At 38.7% G+C, this 18,175-nt stretch overlaps 1 protein-coding gene across 1 annotated transcript; it reads right to left on the reverse strand.

The window, feature by feature from the left end:
- Window positions 1-3,217: 3,217 nt before the first annotated feature.
- tafazzin (tafazzin, phospholipid-lysophospholipid transacylase) lies at window positions 3,218-17,894 on the reverse strand. Its single transcript, XM_059333680.1, has 11 exons — window positions 17,865-17,894; window positions 16,380-16,527; window positions 14,484-14,612; window positions 13,648-13,693; window positions 13,476-13,561; window positions 13,314-13,394; window positions 12,597-12,638; window positions 12,371-12,433; window positions 11,485-11,537; window positions 10,764-10,841; window positions 3,218-3,797 (listed from the first exon to the last, which is right to left on the reverse strand). Exons 2-11 carry the CDS (start codon window positions 16,486-16,488, stop codon window positions 3,696-3,698), a joined length of 789 nt encoding a protein of 262 aa, XP_059189663.1. The 5' UTR covers window positions 16,489-16,527; window positions 17,865-17,894; the 3' UTR covers window positions 3,218-3,695.
- Window positions 17,895-18,175: the final 281 nt, after the last annotated feature.

Here is an 18,175-nt window from a genome sequence, read left to right on the forward strand (position 1 = left end):
CGTCAGCTGATGTCATCACGTGATGTGACGGCGGGGATGAAGATGACGCTCCTCCGCAGCATCACGGTGAGATTGCTGTCCCCGTATACCGTCTATGGTACCAACACATCACCACCAATAAAACGCTCCTGTGCAGTCCCAGGCGCGAAACACAGAAACAGAAAAAATTCCTGGCCTGTGTTGAGACTAAAAATAGCTTTTTCTTCACATTTCTGAAGGGCCATTTCTGTCTTTATATTAAGAAATTAACCTTTTAGTATAGGGTTCTCTTTTTTCCCTGTCCCATCCCATTCCCCCAGAAAATAAAAACTCCTGTCCTGGCCCAATCCTGTGTAAAGACCAAACATGTCTTTTTTATAGTACAAACATAAAAGAGAAAATTAAAAGAATTGACCCCCATAGAAATTCAGAAAACAAAACATCTTCCTGTCCCATTCCAATCCTGTGTGAAGACCAAAAAAACAATCTAAAACTAATGACTTATTATTTTCAATTGAATTTATGTCAAAAATGATCAACAAATTATCACATTCAATTTCACAATACACAATTAAAACTTAGAAAAGTTGTTTATTTATTGGCATTCACATACAGTAGGAAAGAGGCAATCACAGTAAGGCAATACATTTATAAAATAACCTCAGATCACTGAGCCACGGCCTTTCCTCTCTGTGATAAAATAAGATACATACATCTGTAATGGGGAAACATTCAGAGGTTGAAAGGATCTAAAGAACACCTTAGAAAGTCTAACTTCATCTAACATCTGAAATCTATCTACAGTTCTCAGAAATTATTTTCAAACTTCATCTGAGCGTAGGACTGAGGAACAGCTGCAGGGCACACGGTGATGTTGTATGACTCATTTAAAGCTGCATGGACGTCACAAAACAAAAACATAAGATGGTAAAAATCACAATCAAACTTCCCTAACAATCATTTACTCTGCATGCCTGATAACAGCTGTAAACCATGCAGAACAGTGCTGATTCTCTTTAGAGAATTAGATTACAAATTATTCATCTACATCACTACATGTGTATGTATTGCATAATAATAATAATAATAATAATAATAACTAGGACTGCGCGCAGTACTGAACGGGCCCTCGCAGTACACGCGTGTCGGGGCATGCTGCCGTCGGGGTTTGTGCATTACAGGGGCCAGTCTATACCACCCCTATGAATTTCATTGCCTTAAGTCTTATGGTCTGGGCACAGTGGCACTTATTAAAATAAACTGCCGCCAGAGCGCCACCTAGGGGCCGATCAATAAAACCTTGAAGGGTTATCCTCAGGAGGGCATTGACAATAAGTATACCAAGTTTGGTGTAAATCTGACTAACCGATGTGTAGATATAAAATACTTAAATTTATAGAGCGCCACCTAGTGGTCATCAGCCAAAATTTTGCACAGAGCCTCAGGGGCTCATGGGGAAGTAGTAACCTGAGTTTCATGTCATTCAGACACACCAATGAGGAGATATGCAACATTTCGTGTTTTGTGTTGAAAATAGCGCCACCTGCAGGAAGTTGTTATTTAATAACTTGAGTATTCTTTGGGTAATCAAAATTCTTTTAATAACTTTTTGTCATGAGGGTCCATAGATGCTGTGTGCAAAGTTTGGTGCAAAACGATGAAATTGCCTAGGAGGAGTTCAAAAAAGTAGGTTTGCGACATTTCGCGAATTTGCGAAAAAAAACGGTAGGCGAAAATGGGAGTGGCTTATATCACGAGATTCAGCACAACTCAGTGAACGCGTGGATATAAGATTTTTGAATGTGCGATAAAGTATGTGGGAGTTATTAGCCTAAATGCGTTTTCCTTTATTATAGCGCCACCTAGTGGTGGAAATTCAGGATGACAATAGATTATAAAATTTTTCACCAGGTGTGACTTATATTTAAAGTTTCATGAGTTTTGGGGTATGTTCAGGCAGTGAAATATGCGATCATTTGGGAAGAAGAATAATAAAAATAAATAATCATTCGAAATACAATAGGGACCTCGCAGGTCGTTGCCTGCTCGGGCCCTAATAATATTTAGTATTTAAACAGCAGCAGTTTGGTGTGAAGATCGCCTAAACATGTAGAACAGGTTGATGAACCCGAAGTAATGGATGACTCCGAGGATTTAGTTTTTTACATCAATGCAAATGTTTTTTTAAATTCTTGTTTGTAAAATTGCAGATAAACTACATTAAGGCATGGGCAAGGTTTGCCGCACACTTAGTTTAAGTATAAATCCTAAATATTATCATGAAATCCTAATTTTTTATTATTTATAATTATCCATCTCTGTAGTTTCTGTGATTACACTTGCAGGCACAAAATATTACATTTTTTGCCGTTATTCCAACAAAAAGACAATATTCCTATTGTGCTGTTTACATAGGTAATGAAAATAAATATTCCACTAATATTTCCATTTAAATGCATGTTAATTGCTCAAAAGTTTGGACATTTTTGCTTTGAAAATTGTCTTCTTTTATTTATTAAATTATTGGTAACTGATTAATACTGAACATGCAGTACTGATGTTTATTTATTCATTTTTATTTATTAATTAAATGGTAAGCAACTGATTAATGCTGAACATACAGCACTGATGTCTATTTAGCCATTTGTTTTATTTATTCAATTATTTGCAACTGACTGATACTGAACATGCAGTAATGATGTTTATCTTAATTTTTATTTAATTTATTTTAATTTATTTTATTTATTTATTTCTGAGTTTCTCTGTAGTCATAAAGATACAAAATCGGTGCACATAGTGCTTGTAGAAACCATTCTGCAGCCATGCATCAGTAATCAGTGACTTTTACACTTATAAAATTCTTAATTGGCTGCCTTGAATCAATTAGTGACTCTGGTCTGATGTGCAAGTCACATATTGGCATTGAATGTAAAATATGTGGTGTGGAATCATCCAGTTCAATTATTATTCACTGGTTTTGGTTGGTGGAACTAATGAGATAATACCTGAAACACAGCTGAGATTCCAAAAGAGTCGGGACGTTGCGTTATAAAATCAGAATGCAATGATTACTGCAAAATTCCTCCAGCTACATTCAAGTGAAAACAGCACAAAGACGAGATATTAAATGCTTAAACTTGGAAACTTTTGTAAGTATTAACACTTTGAATTTGATGCGTTCTGTTTTTATTTACACATCGTCCCAAGTTGTTTGAAATCTGGATTATAAAATGACCAGTTAAATAAGTAACACTGATGATAATTCGTCATACTTTTTTCAATTCAAGTTATTCGATCATCCTTCAGTCTATTTTCTGTTCACCCCATCTGTTCTGGGCCGGTAGATCCGAGCCTCTCACAGACGCTGAATAATGCATTTGCTATATTAAAGTAAATAAAAAAAACATAACGCCTGCATTTAAACATTTACAAACACGTTTCTGTTGCATCAGCATTAATGGAAGTGAGCCTCCAGTTTGTTGTTTCCAGTGATAGTGATCCTGATCCCTCAACACCACAAGAAATCATCCTCCAGCGCTCCGTGGTCGGTGTGTTTTCTCTAGGAGAGAAAGGAAAGCAGCCGTGTGTGTGTGTGTGTGTGTGTGTGTGTGTGTGTGTGTGTGTGTGTGGACTGCCTACAGTTAGAGGTTTTACCCTCAGCTCAGTGTAAAGCACCATGAGTCCTGCTGGCTGTGAGGAGTGCAGGACAGCTGGGATCAGGATCCGGTCTGGATCTGCCCGTGGAGGACCTCGGCCTGGGCCTTCAGGCTCTGAAACTCCCCCTGGATGAAGTCAGTCAATGTCTTCCTCATCTCCAGCTGGAGGACAGATGGAAAGAAAGAATGTGTTGATTTGCAAAACATATTCATGTTTATGAATGCCTCACGTTGTATTTTTTCCAACCATAACTGTAACCAGTGATGCCAGCTGGAGATGAACATACTTAGAAAACTATTTTAATAGTTGGTTCAATATTTTTGTCATATTTCAAGCAAAAATGCCAAATATTTGCTGATGTTCTTAATGATACAAAACTACATAAACATTTCAATTTGTGCATGAAAAATCTATTTAAAAGAAAGGAAAAGTACAGAAACATGCCAATGCAGTTAATGATGCATCAACTGAAATATACAGGACTGTCTCAGAAAATTAGAATATTGTGATAAAGTTCTGTATTTTCTGTAATGCAATTAAAAAAACAAAAATGTCATACATTCTGGATTCATTACAAATCAACTGAAATATTGCAAGCCTTTTATTATTTTAATATTGCTGATTATGGCATACAGCTTAAGAAAACTCAAATATCCTATCTCAAAATATTAGAATATCATGAAAAAGTATACTAGTAGGGTATTCAACTAATCACTTGAATCGTCTAATTAACTCGAAACACCTGCAAGGGTTTCCTGAGCCTTGAAAAACACTCAGCTTGGTTCAGTAAACTAAATCACAAGTATGGGGAAGACTGCTGATCTGACTGCTGTCCAGAGGACCATCATTGACACCCTCCATCAGGAGGGTAAGACACAAAAAGAAATTTCTCAAAGAGCAAGCTGTTCACAGAGTGCAGTTTCAAAGCACATCCACAAAAAGTCTGTTGGAAGGGGGAAATGTGGCAGGAAACGCTGCACAACCAAGAGAGATGACCGCAGCCTTAACAGCATTGTGAAGAAGAGTCGCTTCCAGAATTTGGGGGAGCCTCAAAGACAGTGGACTGAAGCTGGAGTCCAGGTATCAAAAGCCACTGTACACAGATGTGTCCGGGAAATGGGCTACAATAGCCGTATTCCCATGGTCAAGCCACTTCTGAACTCAAGACAACGGAAGAAGCGTCTGACTTGGGCTATGGAAAAGAAGCACTGGACAGTTGCAGAGTGGTCCAAAGTCCTCTTTTCAGACGAAAGCAAGTTTTGTATTTCATTTGGAAGTCAAGGCGCCAGAGTCTGGAGAAAGGCTGGAGAGGAGCAAAATCCAAGTTGCTTGAAATCCAGTGTGAAGTTCCCAGTCAGCGATGGTTTGGGGAGCCATGTCAGCTGCTGGTGTTGGTCCACTGTGTTTCATCAAGTCCAGAGTAAATGCAGCTGTGTACCAAGAGATTTTAGAGCACTACATGCTTCCGTCTGCTGAAAAGCTCTATGGAGATGATGATTTCATTTTCCAGCATGATCTGGCACCTGCCCACAGTGCCAGAACCACCAGTAACTGGTGTACTGACCATGGCATTACTGTCCTCGATTGGCCTGCCAATTCCCCTGACCTGAACCCCATAGAGAATTTGTGGGGTATTGTGAAGAAGAAGCTGAAAGACACCAGACCCAACAATGCAAATGAGCTAAAGGCCGCTATTGAAGCATCCTGGGCATCCATAAAACCTCAGCAATGCCACAGGCTGATTGCCTCCATGCCACGCCGCATTGATGCAGTAATCCGTGCAAAAGGATTCCCAACCAAGTACTGAGTGCATTAATGGACATTTTCAAATGTTTGATTTTGTTTTGCTGTTATAAATCTTTTTTTTTTTACTTGGTCTGAGGAAATATTCTAATTTTTTGAGATACGATTTTTGAGTTTTCTTAAGCTGTAAGCCATAATCAGCAATATTAAAATAATAAAAGGCTTGCAATATTTCAATTGATTTGTAATGAATCCAGAATGTATGACATTTTTGTTTTTTTTTAAATTGCATTACAGAAAATAAAGAACTTTATCACAATATTCTAATTTTCTGAGACAGTCCTGTACATTCATGGAAAAAATGATTAGACCACCCCCCTGTTTTCTTCAATTTCTTGTTCATTTAATGCCTGGTACAACTAAAGGTACATTTGTTTGGACAAATATATTGATAACAACAAAAATAGTTGATAAGAGTTTAGATATATAGATAGATAGATATACTTTATTTATCCCAAGCTGGGAAATTACAGCGTAGCAGCAGCATTACACACAGAGACAGTGACAACACAATTAAATAAAAAGAACAACCTAGGCATACTTCAAGCAATAAAATATAAAAATACAATAAAATACAATAAAAAATAAAGTGTCTAAAGAAAAAGTGTCTAAAGAAGGAGTAGAATAGAATTCCAGTGCAGAATAAATATGAATATACAGTATAAAAATGTTGGTGCTATGAAACAAATAAGGTGCAATGAACAGTGTGCATAAAAAACACAAAGTGCATAGACAGTATGTAATGAACCAGATTATTATTTGTTATTGTACAGTGTGATGGCATGTGGCAGGAAAGATTTTTTATATCTGTCCCTATGACAGCGGAGCTGGAGCAGCCTGTGAGAGAAGGTGCTCTGCTGTCTTTCTACTGTGTGATGGAGAGAGTGCTGATCATTGTCCATGATGGCCAGCAGTTTGTTCAGTTTTCTCCTCTCCACCACAGTCCCAAAAGTCTCCAGCCTGAGACCAAGTACAGAGCCAGCCTTCTTGATAATCTTATCAAGTCTGTTGGTGTCGCTGGCCCTGATGCTGCTGCCCCAACACACAGCAGCAAAGAAAATGGCGCTGGCAACAACAGACTGGTAAAAGATCTCCAACATCTTGCTGCACATATTGAAGGATCTCAGCTTCCTCAGGAAATAAAGTCTGCTCAGCCCCTTCTTGTACACAGCCTCTGTGTTAGATTTCCAGTCCAGTCTGTTGCCGATCACCACTCCGAGGTATTTATAGTCCTCCACCTCCTCCACCACCTCCCCCCTGATCTGAAGTGGCTGTGGAAGCATCTTCTTCCTCCTGAAGTCGATCACCATGTCTCTGGTCTTGGTGACGTTCAGCTTCAGGTGATTCTGTTCGGACCACTCTACAAATCTGTCCACCAGTGTCCTGTACTCACCCTCCTCTCCCTCTCTTATACACCCGACAACAGCTGAGTCATCAGAAAACTTCTGCAGGTGACATGACTCAGAGTTGTACTGAAAGTCAGTAGTGTTTAAGGTGAAGAGGAAGGGAGAAAGCACAGTTCCCTGCGGAGCTCCTGTATCACTGACCACCACATCAGACAGGACACTGCCCAGACGGACAAACTGTGGCCTGCCTGTCAAGTAGTCAGTAATCCAGGAGATCCTAGAGTCGTCGACACCCATCCCCCGCAGCTTCTCACCCAACAGCAGAGGTTGAATGGTGTTGAAAGCACTGGAGAAATCAAAAAATGTGATCCTCAAAGTGCTTCCTCCACCATCCAGATGCAAATGAGCTCGTTGCAGCAGGTAGATGACAGCATCGTCAACTCCTAAATGGGGCTGGTAGGCAAATTGCAAGGGGTCCAGAAACGTCCTCACCTGTGGCCTCAGCTGGGCCAAGACCAGTCTCTCCAGGACCTTCATCACATGAGATGTGAGGGCGACAGGTCTGTAGTCTGCTGGGTCAGATGGTCTTGACTTCTTGGGGACTGGGACCAAGCAGGAGGTCTTCCACAGCAGCGGGACTTTCTCCTGACTCAGACTCAGGTTGTACAGGTGTCGTAGTACAGGAGACAGCTGGCTGGCGCAGGTCTTCAGGATCCTGGGTGTGATACCATCAGGACCTGCAGCTTTACGCTGATGGAGTCTTTCCAGCTGCCTCTTTACCTGGCCTGTAGTCACCGCTGAGGGGGGGTTGGTGCAGATGTCATCAGTGTAGGAGGAGGAGGAGGAGGTGGGGGAGAAGGAGGGGGGGCAGATGGAGAGGTGCTGCACTGGAGAATGCTGGGGGGAGGGTAGAGCCATTCGGGACAGTGTGGGTGTGTGGGGGGCAGGGGGTGTAGAAGGGGTGGCAGGCGGTGAGCTAAACCTGTTAAAAAAGTTGTTATACTGGTTTGCTCTGTCCAGGCTCCCTGACAACTGCCTGTCCTTCCCCTTCATACCTGTGATGTGTTTCATTCCTGTCCACACATCCCTCACACTGTTCTGTTGGAGTTTGGCCTCCAGCTTCCTCCTGTAGGTGTCCTTGCATGTCCTCAGCATCTCCCTGAGTTCGTGCTGCACTCTCCTCTGCTCCTCTCTGTCTCCAGACATGAAAGCCCTCTTCTTCTTGTTAAGAAGTGCCTTCAGGTCACTGGTAATCCAGGGCTTGTTGTTGGAGAAGCAGCGTACAGTCCGGGCTGGCATGGTAGTGTCCTCACAAAATTTGATATACTCTGTGATGCAGTCAGTCATATTATCAATGTCCTCCCCATATGACTCACAGAGTACATCCCAGTCTGTCGACCCAAAGCAGTCCTGCAGTGCCTCAGAGGCCTCATGTGTCTACCTCCTCACCGTCCTGGTGTTCACAGGCTGCCTTTTCACAAGAGGAACATACTTTGCGGTCAACATGACCAAGTTGTGGTCTGACCTGCCGAGGGGGGGGGGGGGGGGGGGGGGGGGCTGTTGCCTCATATGCATCCATGGTGTTAGCATTGTTAAAATAATTGATTATTTTCTATATTGGTAAATGGTTTTATGCTTTATTTCTGCTTCTCTGTGGTCTGTCTCTGTTCTCTGTGAGTGACGCAGGTCACTATCAAAGGTCAAACCTTGACTGTAATAAATATCTCTATGCATTTATATTAAGTCAGACAATATGATTTGATACAATGATTATGTTTGTGTGTTAATTTTGGTTTAGAAACTTTGACTACATATATTCTATTTTATTGTCTGGTTCAAATTTTTTAGACTTTTACAATCTATGTGACACAGTGAGAAACCTTTGACTCTGTAGACATAATATCTTTGTGAGACAATAACAGTACAGAATGTTTTTTGTTGAATGTCCTGGAGAGGCCAGGATGGCCTTGTCCGGTGCAGCAAGATCGTATGCCCAGCTGGCATTGACGTGCCGTTGTATTAATTAAAACTGGCGAATCAGCGATCAAGAGGGCGGGACTTCCTGGAGGAAATCGACCAGCATGTTTTGTAAACAATTGTAAGGTTATTTTAATGGGTTCCAGGGAGAGGGTCGTGGTTCAGACTTCACGAACTGATCACGTCTGTTTGTATTCAGGGACATGAGTTAATTTTGAACCCGGAGATCTCTGTAAAGTGCACATTTTTTGACGTATTGTAATAAAACTTTTGTTAAACTGAGAAACTTGGACGTCTCCAGCTCTTCATTTCCCATCAACGAATGCGCAGAAAAATGGTGAGGTTTTTCTGTTGGTGACAGATTTTTTCTGTCGGTGACAGATTATCAATTTTCAAGGTTTCCTCATGCAATTTTTCTAACAGCATACAGGAGATCCAGCGTCTTATTGTCTCTGGTGGGGCAGTCAACATATTGTTGGAAGTTGTTTAATGTTTTGCCCAGAGAGGCATGATTAAAATCTCCTGTAATGACCATGAATGCATCCGGGTGTTCAGTCTGTAGTTTAGCAGTGACAGTGCTGATGACTTCACAGGCCACTGCTGCATTAGCTGATGGGGGGATGTAGACAGTAATAAACATGGTGGACGTGAACTCCCTCGGCAAATAATACGGGCGCATTCCCACCGCCAGCAGTTCAATGTCCGCGGTACAGAGCCGTTCCTTCATGCTGACGTGCCCGGGGTTGCACCACCTCTCACTCACATAAAGTGCAAGCCCGCCACCTTTCTTTTTCCCACTTTTGGAACAGTCTCTGTCACCTCTAACCAAACTGTAGCCAGGAACATCAACGCTGCTATCCGGGATATGTGAGTGCAGCCAAGTTTCGCTGAAGCAAAAAACGCTACACTCACGGTATTCCCTCTGGGTCTTCACCAGCGCAGAGAGCTAGTCCGTCTTATTTCCCAAAGACCTCACGTTTCCCATAATAATCGCCGGGACTGCCGGCTTGTGTTTCCTCCTTCTCTCCCTCCGCAAGGCTCCAGACCTGCAACCCCGACGTCTCCTCCGCAACTCCTGCGGGACCGCAAGTCTGTCTCCGGGCAGCAGTAGAGGCTCACACAGCGCAATCAGCTGTTCGCGCGTGTAAACAATGCCCTCATAACTACGGCGAGGTTCTCTGTTACAAAGAGTAGAAAAAGTAACAGAAGAACGCGGAGAATGGTAGAAAAACTTAGTCCAGCCATTGTCACAACGTTTGTGAACAGTATGTGATAGATAAAAAACAACACCAAAAGGAATAAAAACCAACAATTAAACAAAAGTTACAATACTACAATATTAATTTAAGAGCTGATATCTAGACATTTTCCATGGTTTTCTTGATAATGATTTTGGTTATCATCAAGAAAAAAGCATTGAAAATGTCTAGATATCAGAGTTGAATTTTTTTAGATTGAGTAGGACGTCTTTATTTAATGATATGTAATTCTGATATGTGGTCCTTTGCCACCTTGAGTGTTGGTGGTTTGTGAAGTTCTGGCCTGGGCCTATGGACTAATTACAGTAAATTCCTGGGTTTCTAAATTAACTATAGTGTTTCCCACATGAGAGTCTGTCTTTTATTTTCATAAAATCCCAAACTTGGTGGCCTCTCACACATTCTAATGCCACTATTGCATCATATACACTGATCTGAATGATTGCATATTTTAAGAAGTATTTTAAAGGACAATAAAGGTTCTTGTATATTTTATTTAAGGCAAGAAGTTATTCAAAACAGTTAGTCACATGTTAGCTCGCGAATACCGAACGGCATAAGGCAGCAGTGTGTTTGGACCTCTGACCGCCCATACAGGTTGATGGCAGGACAGATTAGAGTCTGGCGGCCCGCTCGATAATTAATGGGAAACCCTGTACAACAGTTACATCCACATAGATCACACGGTACCAAGTGCTCCACCACCGCCCAGCCCAGTGTGAACATGTGTAACTGTCCTCACCTGACTCTTGTTCTCAGCTCGCAGGGATTCAACGAGCTCTTTCACACTGAACGGTTTCCCCACCAGGACTGTGATTCTCTGGAAGAAAGAACACCAGCTATAAACACACTCACAGCAAACAAAGAATTAATATAGTTTAAGGATTATATGTTAGTGTCTCTATTGTACAGAAACGTCTTTATCTTTAATTTACCAACAAAGTGATCCGTCTCTGTCTTCTGATAGAAGACCAGAAATGGATGTTGTTCCTTTCTAACCTATTATTTATATTACGTGCAGTTTTTGTGCCTTCAAAGCATCAAACTGATTGAGTATGAACACATGATGATTATACATATTATACACATTATACACACAATGATTAAATATACAGTCATGGAAAAAATGATTAGATCACCCTTGTTTTCTTCAATTCATTGTTCATTTTAATGCCTGGTACAACTAAAGGTACATTTGTTTGGACAAATATAATGGTAACAACAAAAATAGCGGATAAGAGTTTAATTTAAGAGCTCATATCTAGGCATTTTCCATGGTATTATTGAAAATGATTTTGGTTATCATCAAGAAAAAAAAGCATTGAAAATGTCTAGATATTAGCTAATAAGGGTGGTCTAATAATTTTTTCCATGATTGTATTTCCACACCATCATACTGCATTATGAATTATTATAGCTGACACACTGACGTATCCAGATTCAGGTGATTCCCAGGTTCCTACCTTGCCGATGCGAGGAACGTACGGCTTCATATTCGGCAGAACGTCACTCAAACCTGAGACAAAAGCAGAACAGATCACTGTTGTTGCTACAACTCTGACTTCCTGTCTGTGGCTCTCAGCTGCTTCACTGGTTCCTCCTGAAGATGGAAATCTGCAAAAACACCTCAGAAACATATCGTTTCTAGATATCCACCAAGTGAGTTCATCTCAGCCGAATCTAATGATTTAAAAGTCTGAACTGCAGGCAGCAATTCTATTTCATACAAAAAAATATAATTGATAGCATACGCACATTTTTGTAACTTTACTTTAATGGATATTTTATTTTTGCTTGACTTTTAAAAGGGGACTACTCTTGCACCTATCTACAGCTTCGGGGAATTTATTCTCACTCAAACAAATGCTCCAGGTAACTGGACAAATACAATTCAGGTAAAAATTATTATTTTTTTAACATGTTTTATGTTTTCCCATTAGATCTATAAAGCAACACAGTGAATGTAATGTATAAGTCAACATATCAGAGGAGAACATAATAAAATATTCTATACTGTGTATTTATATTATTGTCCACTTTCACACAGTTTATGCCAGATACATTAACCCAACCATCGAAAGCCAAAAATGTCCCTAGTGATGCACAAGTGAAATTTTACTTGAACAATGCAAAAAGTTCCAGGAAATTATTGCATGTCTCATTTTCCATCAACCCCGAGCTGTAATCTCTCAAATAAACAGACATTTTTTATTTTCTGTATATTTTCTGTTGCAACTTGAGTTCTGTTCATGTTTTCTGTGTGCAGCAGATCTTAATCTGTAAAAACAACGTGATGGAACAGCAGAACATGTGAGATAATGTGTTGTCTTTGAGCTGTTTGCTACTCACCCACATGCCAGAGTGGCAGGACAATCGGATTAAGCGAGCACTCGGCTATTAGCCGACCCACACCTGAAACACAAACCGACAATTATTTAAATCAGAATCACTTTCATACTGACTGATGTTCTTAGTGCAGATCTGATTCTGAAGAATTTTTCTTTTCACAGATCTATAACCTGCTGTGCAACATAAAACTGTAAAAACACTCACAACATGCACTGACTGCACTCACCCCATTTTAACCGTATAAATTCTTCAGTCATGTTGACTTTGCCTGTTAAATGAGGAAGAAGAGAAATTGTTATAATCTAAAAATCACTTTATTCTACATGCATAATTTATCATTTTTAAATAAAACCTTTCACACTCACTAGATCATGTAAAAAACATAAAATGTTGCATTTGTCAGAGACACTGTGAAAACATGATTGATTCTGCTGAGACCAACAGTCACGTGACAAATATACACTGAAAATCTGTTTACACAGAGCAGAGAGGAGAGGACAGGAGAGGCTGTTTACACAGAGCAGAGAGGAGAGGACAGGAGAGGCTGTTTACACAGAGCAGAGAGGAGAGGACATGAGAGGCTGTTTACACAGAGCTGAGAGGAGAGGACAGGAGAGGCTGTTTACACAGAGCAGAGAGGAGAGGACAGGAGAGGCTGGAAACATGTAAAATCACTATTCAATATGTGGAGAAAACCTTTTTTCTAATATTGGTGACATTTTTAGGCACTTATATATGTTGTATATGTAGATTCTATTTTATTTTTAAAAAATTAAAATAAAGATTTTTTATGATATCTGGCATCATAACTGTCAGCAAAATGTGACAGGGAGCACAAAAACCTGAAACTGTTTGGAGGTCAAAGGGTTAAACTAGATAAAAAGCTACAGAGGCTTTTAGAAGAAAGAAGGGTGAAATGTGAGGAGGAAGAGAGTTATGGTACCTTCTGGAAAAATATGCACCCACTCTCCTCTGTTCAGTTTGTCCACAATAAAGTCCATCCCTTTCTGGTAAACACCGTCGCCTGCAGAGGACAAATCATAATGTAAGTCGCTCGCTCAGCAGACAGGGAGATAAAGGGTTAATAATGCAAATGGAGACTCACCTCTGCAGACGGGAACACACTTCCCACGGCTGAAGAATCGTGAGTGCAGCTCTTTAGTGAAACAGATGTCTGACGCTGCTGGAGTCCTGCACGGTTACACAGAATAATTATACAAAAACATTCAAACAAAATGTGCTAAAATGAATAGTGAACAAAGTAGTTAAAAGCTCACCATCGCATCTTGTTGAAGCTCCACAAGTGTCGGAACTTTAGTACACCTGTCGATACATTTTGTTAATTATTTCACATGTAGAAATACGCACACTTTTTCAGTGGTCAAATTCAAGCACTTTTCAAGGACTTTTCCAGCACCCGTACGAACCCTGAGCACTTGAGTAATCGCTCAATAGTTGCATTTCACCACTGCATACACGTCATAATTGAATTGTTGACTATATTTTGTACAATAAAAAAAGTAAAAAGTACAATATTTTCATATGAAATGAATTGGAGCAAAAGTATAAAGCTACATACTCAAGTAAAGAACCTCAAAATTTCACTTAGGTACACTACTTCAGTAATGAAGTTAAATTTCATCACTGAATAACACATCACAATTGAGTTGTCGAGCATATTTTGACTAATAAAAATAGTAAGAAGCACAATATTTACCTCTGACTTAGTAGTAGTGAAGAAAAGAAAATAGTCAATTAAAGTATAAATACCTGAAAATCATACTTAAGTTCTGTAATTATGTACTAAACCTAGTTACATTGTTTATCATATTTTGTATATTAAAAATGGTAAAAAGCACAATATTTCCCTCTGAATTGAAGTGGAGCAGAAGTAAAAAGTTACAGAAATAGAAAAACCCAAGTAAAGTGTCTCAAAATTTCACGTAGGTACACTAATTGAGTAATCTAGTTACATTTTATTTAACTTTTTTTTAACATTAATTAGTTGTTGATCTTATTGTGAATTATAAAAGCAGTAAGAAGCACAGAATTTTTTTTAACTATTTCATTGTTTTCCAGTGTTAATGAGTAGACGTGTGTGTCTGTTTCTCACCCCAGATGTGAGGGTCGTCCATGCAGGACTGGTGATTGGACAGAGTGATGAGGGGCGTGTCAGACGGTCTCTGGTCAATCAGGTCCAGCAGAACCTCGTGGTTGTGGACCGTCAAGTAATTCATGTACTCTGGAGATTGTGGGGAGAAAACATGTGAGAATATATTGGTGTTGTCTTGGTACATACAGTGAAAAGAACACGTTAACCGAATATTTCTAACAATGATGGAAAAATCTGAAGGCTGTCCCTTGTTACCCTGTTGTTGGCGTGTTCTGTTTCTAGGTTGCATAATAATTATAGTATTATAGAACTAGATTCCACTAACGGCGTCAATTGCTTCATATCTCCAATAACTTCAAAGCGTTTCAAAGTTTACATTTATTTAAATGAGATAGATGATTACAAAATTCATGTTTTATCTCACGAAATATGCTGCTTCAATTAAAACACTTTATTTAAACTCTGTGGAAACTATATTCCTAATGTTTTAAAGCATTAAGCATTTACAGCAGAGTAATTTAATCCTGTTCTCAGAGACACATGACCAGACAACCCAACCTCAGGGGGTTATAATGTGAATTTGCATGATAGCATTCGACTGTCTGGCTCTGTTTTCAATCCACTTTCTTTTGTTTCTTTGAAGTTTTGTCACTGTCCTGTAATTTCTGATCCTAGTATGTTAATTACATATATTCAATATATTTTTTCCCAAAAACTATCACAATAAACGATAGTATCATTGTATTGATGTCGTGTTAGTTTTACAAAGATATCTGAGCATAATAAGTATATCCTTTTCCACAGCAATGAATTTTTAAATCTTGAGAATATTAAACATTGGAATTGAAATGTGGAAAAGAAATATTAAAATATCCTAGATAAATAAAACATAAATAAATAAACTACAACTAAAACAAATAAAATAAAATAGACTTCCAGGCTCTGTTAAAAAAAAAACTGCACTGAGATAAACATTATTTATTATATTATTCTATATTATAAATAACATATAAACAGCTGGAATGACTGTTTGGGAAATGTAGATTTTTTTTCGGCAAATCATACTGCCTGTCAAACATTTGCAGCATTACTTTAAACACAACACAAAAAAGCACAAATAGCCACGCATGTAAACGACAGTAGATTGAGTCCAGAAAAAACTATCATGTCCATTTCAATTTATCAAATGATAAGTCGATATAGTAATTATTGTAACAGTCATAGTGTCAAGTAGTCTTGTTGAGTAAGGAGGTACTTTCCAGATAATTGTTAACTGTTGTTGCTGTTTCAAAAACATCTTTCGTATCGTCAAAACGTTCGCTGCACCAAGGGAGGCACAAACCTGCACAATCAGCTATTGAATCGCATCATAAACTACATTTGATTAGTTATATGCTTCTCAGGTTGATTTAGTAAAAAGAAAAGAGAAAAACAAATAATCCAATGACCCATCCCATGTAAAATTACATTAGGTAGTCATTAAGTCCAGCACAACCATTGATATTGCATATACATTTAATATATACAGTCATGGAAAAATTATTTACCACCCTTGTTTTCTTCAATTTCTTGTTCATTTTAATGCCTGGTACAACTAAAGGTACATTTGTTTTGACAAATATAATGATAACAACAAAAATAGTTCATAAGAGTTTAATTTAAGAGCTGATATCTAGACATTTTCCATGGTTTGCTTGATTGTGACCAAAATCATTATGAAGAAAACCATGGAATTAAATAAATTAAACTCTTAACAGCTATTTTTGTTATCATTATATTTTTTCCAAACAAATGTACCTTTAGTTGTACCAGGCATTAAAATGAACAAGAAATTGAAGAAAACAATGGTCTAACATTTTTTTCCATGACTGAAAAAATATATATATTGAGACTTACTGGTCCAGAAGTAGGAATAGGAGCCCACCATCCCCATGACCAGTGTGCCGGAGATCCTCCATGCCAGAGCAGGGCATTGTGGGAACGGCCATCTGACCTCCAGGGGCATCACAGCGCTCCACAGACACTACATCCACACACCAATAACCTGCAACACACACAGAGTCACAAACAGCCGAAATCAGGTTTCACTGGGTTTTTTAGGTTTGCTCAACAAAGCCTCTATTATATTTTAAGCATCTGAATACATCAAAAGTCAAAGTACTCATGCACAATAAACAGGGGATGCACTGTGTCTACAAAGGGCTGCAGCTTACTCTCCAGAGGGAATCATCACTTCAGCTTTTGTGTGTATTTGGGTCTTTTACTTAAGTAAAAGCAGTAAAAAAGGACAATATTCCTCTGAAAAATTTAGTGGAATAGAAGTATTCACGTAAAGTACATCAAAATTTCACTTAGATGCACTACTTGAGTAATTTAGTTACATTTCACCACTGAATAACAAGTCACAAATTATTTGTTGATCAAATTTTGCACAATAACAGTTAAAAGCACAATATTTTCCTCTGACTTCCTCTGAAAAGGAAATACTCAAGTATAAAAACCTGAAAACCATACTTAAGTACAGTACTTTAGTGAAGTACTTGAGTAAAGTATTTTAATACAGTACTTTAGTGAAGTACTTGAGTAAAGTATTTTAATACAGTACTTTAGTGAAGTACTTGAGTAAAGTATTTCAGTACAGTACTTTAGTGAAGTACTTGAGTAAAGTATTTCAGTACAGTACTTTAGTAAAGTACTTGAATAAAGTATTTTAATACAGTACTTTAGTAAAGTATTTCAGTACAGTGCTTTAGTGAAGTACTTTAGTAAAGTATTTCAGTACAGTGCTTTAGTGAAGTACTTGAGTAAAGTATTTCAGTACAGTACTTTAGTAAAGTACTTGAGTAAAGTATTTTAATACAGTACTTTGGTACAGTATTTCAGTACAGTGCTTTAGTAAAGTATTTCAGTACAGTACTTTAGTAAAGTACTTGAGTAAAGTATTTTAATACAGTACTTTAGTGAAGTACTTGAGTAAATGTACTTGACGGCTGAGTAATGGGAGCTAAGGTCAAAATATTCCCAGTTATCCTCAGCAGCTAGCTAACGTTGGCTAAAGTTTACCGACACATTAAGCCGTGAAAGACATATAACTTTAGTCCTGTGAGGAAACAAATATATGAATTGGTTATTAAAATGATTAAATTGACGTTTTTAAGCTGCACCGACACTCATTCAACAGTTAACCTAACGTCAGATTTTTGCTTTTCATTCACAAATCTACCACTACTGTGGTATTTTAACTGCTAAAAACGGCCGTTTTCGCTCTTAAATGCGCAACTAATGTAGCGTTTCGCTCTATAAGACTTTATTCAATATATTTAAAGCATTAAATAACTTACAGAAACACAGAAAACAATCAGAAGATCAAATATTTCTAACCTTTCTGCTACTGCTGCTGACAGGCTGCTGGTCAAAGACCTGGAACCGGAAGCGAAACAAGAATCCCCGCACTGAACTATGGGGATTGTAGTTTTGGCGGGAAAATATTCTCTAACCCTGAAAGAAGTACTTTTTTTTAAAAGGTCGCCAAGAGTACACCATTTGTCGGTGCACAGCAGGCATTACCATTGGAGTTTGAACTTTACAACAGATCTCAAACAGATTATTGGTTACGAAAGTTTCCGATAGAAAAGTAACTAAAATGAAGCCTAACATCACTTTATTCTACATGTGTGAGTCTCCTCAGAGAC

Source organism: Centropristis striata, chromosome 5, assembly GCF_030273125.1.
Source record: "Centropristis striata isolate RG_2023a ecotype Rhode Island chromosome 5, C.striata_1.0, whole genome shotgun sequence".
Taxonomy (NCBI): Eukaryota; Metazoa; Chordata; class Actinopteri; order Perciformes; family Serranidae; genus Centropristis; species Centropristis striata.